Below are 1,700 nucleotides of genomic sequence, written 5' to 3'. Positions count from 1 at the left end.
AGTCACTGCGTGCTGCAGTTGGCCGAGGCGGGCTACGAGCCCGTGGTCATCGACAACCTCCGCAACGCCGCCAGAGGTACGCGCGACCCTGCTGGCTTCGATCCCTCCGATGCGGAGCCTTCGAACCCACCACCCCCTTTCCCCCCCAGGGCCCGGCGCGCTCCCCGAGAGCCTGCAGCGCGTGCAGCGCATCGCGCGGACGCCCATCGCCTTTCAGGAGCTCGACATCACGGACGGGGCCGCGCTGCAGCAGCTCTTCAGCACGGTGCGGCCGCTGCCTCCTGCCCCCTCGCGCGTTGAATGTCCCTGGGCGAGGGCCGAGCTGCTATTGCCCTGACGCGTCTCTTCTCCCTCAGCACCGCTTCTCGGCAGTGATGCACTTCGCGGGGCTGAAGGCAGTGGGTGAGTCTGTGCGACAGCCATTGGAGTACTACGGTGTGAACCTCACCGGCACCATTCGGCTGCTGGAGGTGAGTGGGAACGGGAGTGGGGCTGCAGCACGGTGCGGTGCTGTGGGGCACGATGTGCTGCCGTGTGGTGGGCTCTGCAGTGCTGCTCTCCTCTCCTAGGCCATGGAAGCACACGGCGTGAGGAACATCGTGTTCAGCAGCTCGGCCACTGTCTATGGTGACCCACAATACCTGCCCCTGGATGAGAAGCACCCAGTTGGGGGCTGCACCAATCCCTATGGTAAATCTAAGTACTTCATCGAGGAGATGATCCAAGACCTCTGCAAAGCAGAGAAGGTAAGGGGCTGCTGGGGGCACGGGGCTAGGAGCAGTGGTGTTATGCCACAGTGTGCTGGGGTTGGGGTCAGGGCTGCCATATCTCTGCCTCTCCCCAGGGCTGGAATGCCATTCTCTTGCGCTATTTTAATCCCATCGGTGCCCATGAGTCTGGAATGATCGGAGAAGACCCTCAGGGCATACCCAACAATCTCATGCCCTACGTGGCACAGGTACTGCCCAGCAGGAGCTGCAGGTTCACAGTGTTGTGTGGGGCAGAGGCTGAGCAGATTATGTGTCTGTTCCTCTGCACAGGTGGCAGTGGGGCGCCAGGAATTCCTGAGTGTGTTTGGAAATGACTATGAGACGCCAGATGGAACGGGTGCGTTACTGTGGATAGGTGGTGTGAAGCTGTCCCTTGTCTCAGGAGGACTTTGTGCTCATCCCCTGTCCCCACAGGTGTTAGGGATTATATCCATGTTGTGGATTTGGCCAAGGGACACATAGCTGCTTTGAAGAAACTCAAAGAGAACTGTGGCTGCAAGGTATGAGAGTGGGACTTGAGTGAACAAAGGGTGTCTGGCCCTCCAGCCTTTGCAGCAGGAGCTGATGTGCGTCCCTTGTCCTCCTCCAGATCTACAACCTGGGCACCGGCACAGGCTACTCTGTCCTGCAGATGGTCCAGGCCATGGAGAAAGCGTCAGGGAGGGAGGTAGGTGTTAAGTCAGTGACTCCTGCAGTTCTCCCTGCCCGCTTGAGTAGCCCCCATGCCAGTGTTGGTGCCCTCTGCAGAGCCCTGGCAGTTCCCTGCCCCATAGTGCTGCTCTCCCTGCAGATCAAGTACAAGATCACGGGCCGGCGGGAGGGAGATGTGGCTGCCTGCTATGCTAACCCAGAGCTTGCTGAGCGTGAGCTGGGCTGGAAAGCTGCATTCGGCCTGGACAAGATGTGTAAGAACATCCCCCTCCTCTCCCC

At 60.1% G+C, this 1,700-nt stretch overlaps 1 protein-coding gene across 1 annotated transcript in view; it reads left to right on the top strand.

Moving 5' to 3' along the window:
* GALE (UDP-galactose-4-epimerase) overlaps positions 1–1,698 on the top strand; it is a gene marked incomplete at its 3' end in the record, with an annotated part of 2,670 nt that extends 972 nt beyond the window's left edge. Inside the window, exons 2-10 of the mRNA XM_010723537.2 lie at positions 3–76; positions 150–265; positions 357–470; positions 570–746; positions 845–958; positions 1,041–1,107; positions 1,185–1,270; positions 1,360–1,437; positions 1,561–1,698. Coding sequence (XP_010721839.2) covers positions 3–76; positions 150–265; positions 357–470; positions 570–746; positions 845–958; positions 1,041–1,107; positions 1,185–1,270; positions 1,360–1,437; positions 1,561–1,698 — 964 coding nt within the window. The remainder of the gene's footprint in view (positions 1–2; positions 77–149; positions 266–356; positions 471–569; positions 747–844; positions 959–1,040; positions 1,108–1,184; positions 1,271–1,359; positions 1,438–1,560) is intronic.
* Between the last annotated feature and the right edge of the window lie 2 nt (positions 1,699–1,700).

The sequence above is a fragment of the Meleagris gallopavo genome, chromosome 25, assembly GCF_000146605.3.
Source record: "Meleagris gallopavo isolate NT-WF06-2002-E0010 breed Aviagen turkey brand Nicholas breeding stock chromosome 25, Turkey_5.1, whole genome shotgun sequence".
In the NCBI taxonomy this organism is placed as follows: Eukaryota; Metazoa; Chordata; class Aves; order Galliformes; family Phasianidae; genus Meleagris; species Meleagris gallopavo.
The sequence above is the reverse complement of the archived record's forward strand: the minus strand, read 5'-3'. Positions and strand labels throughout refer to the sequence as shown.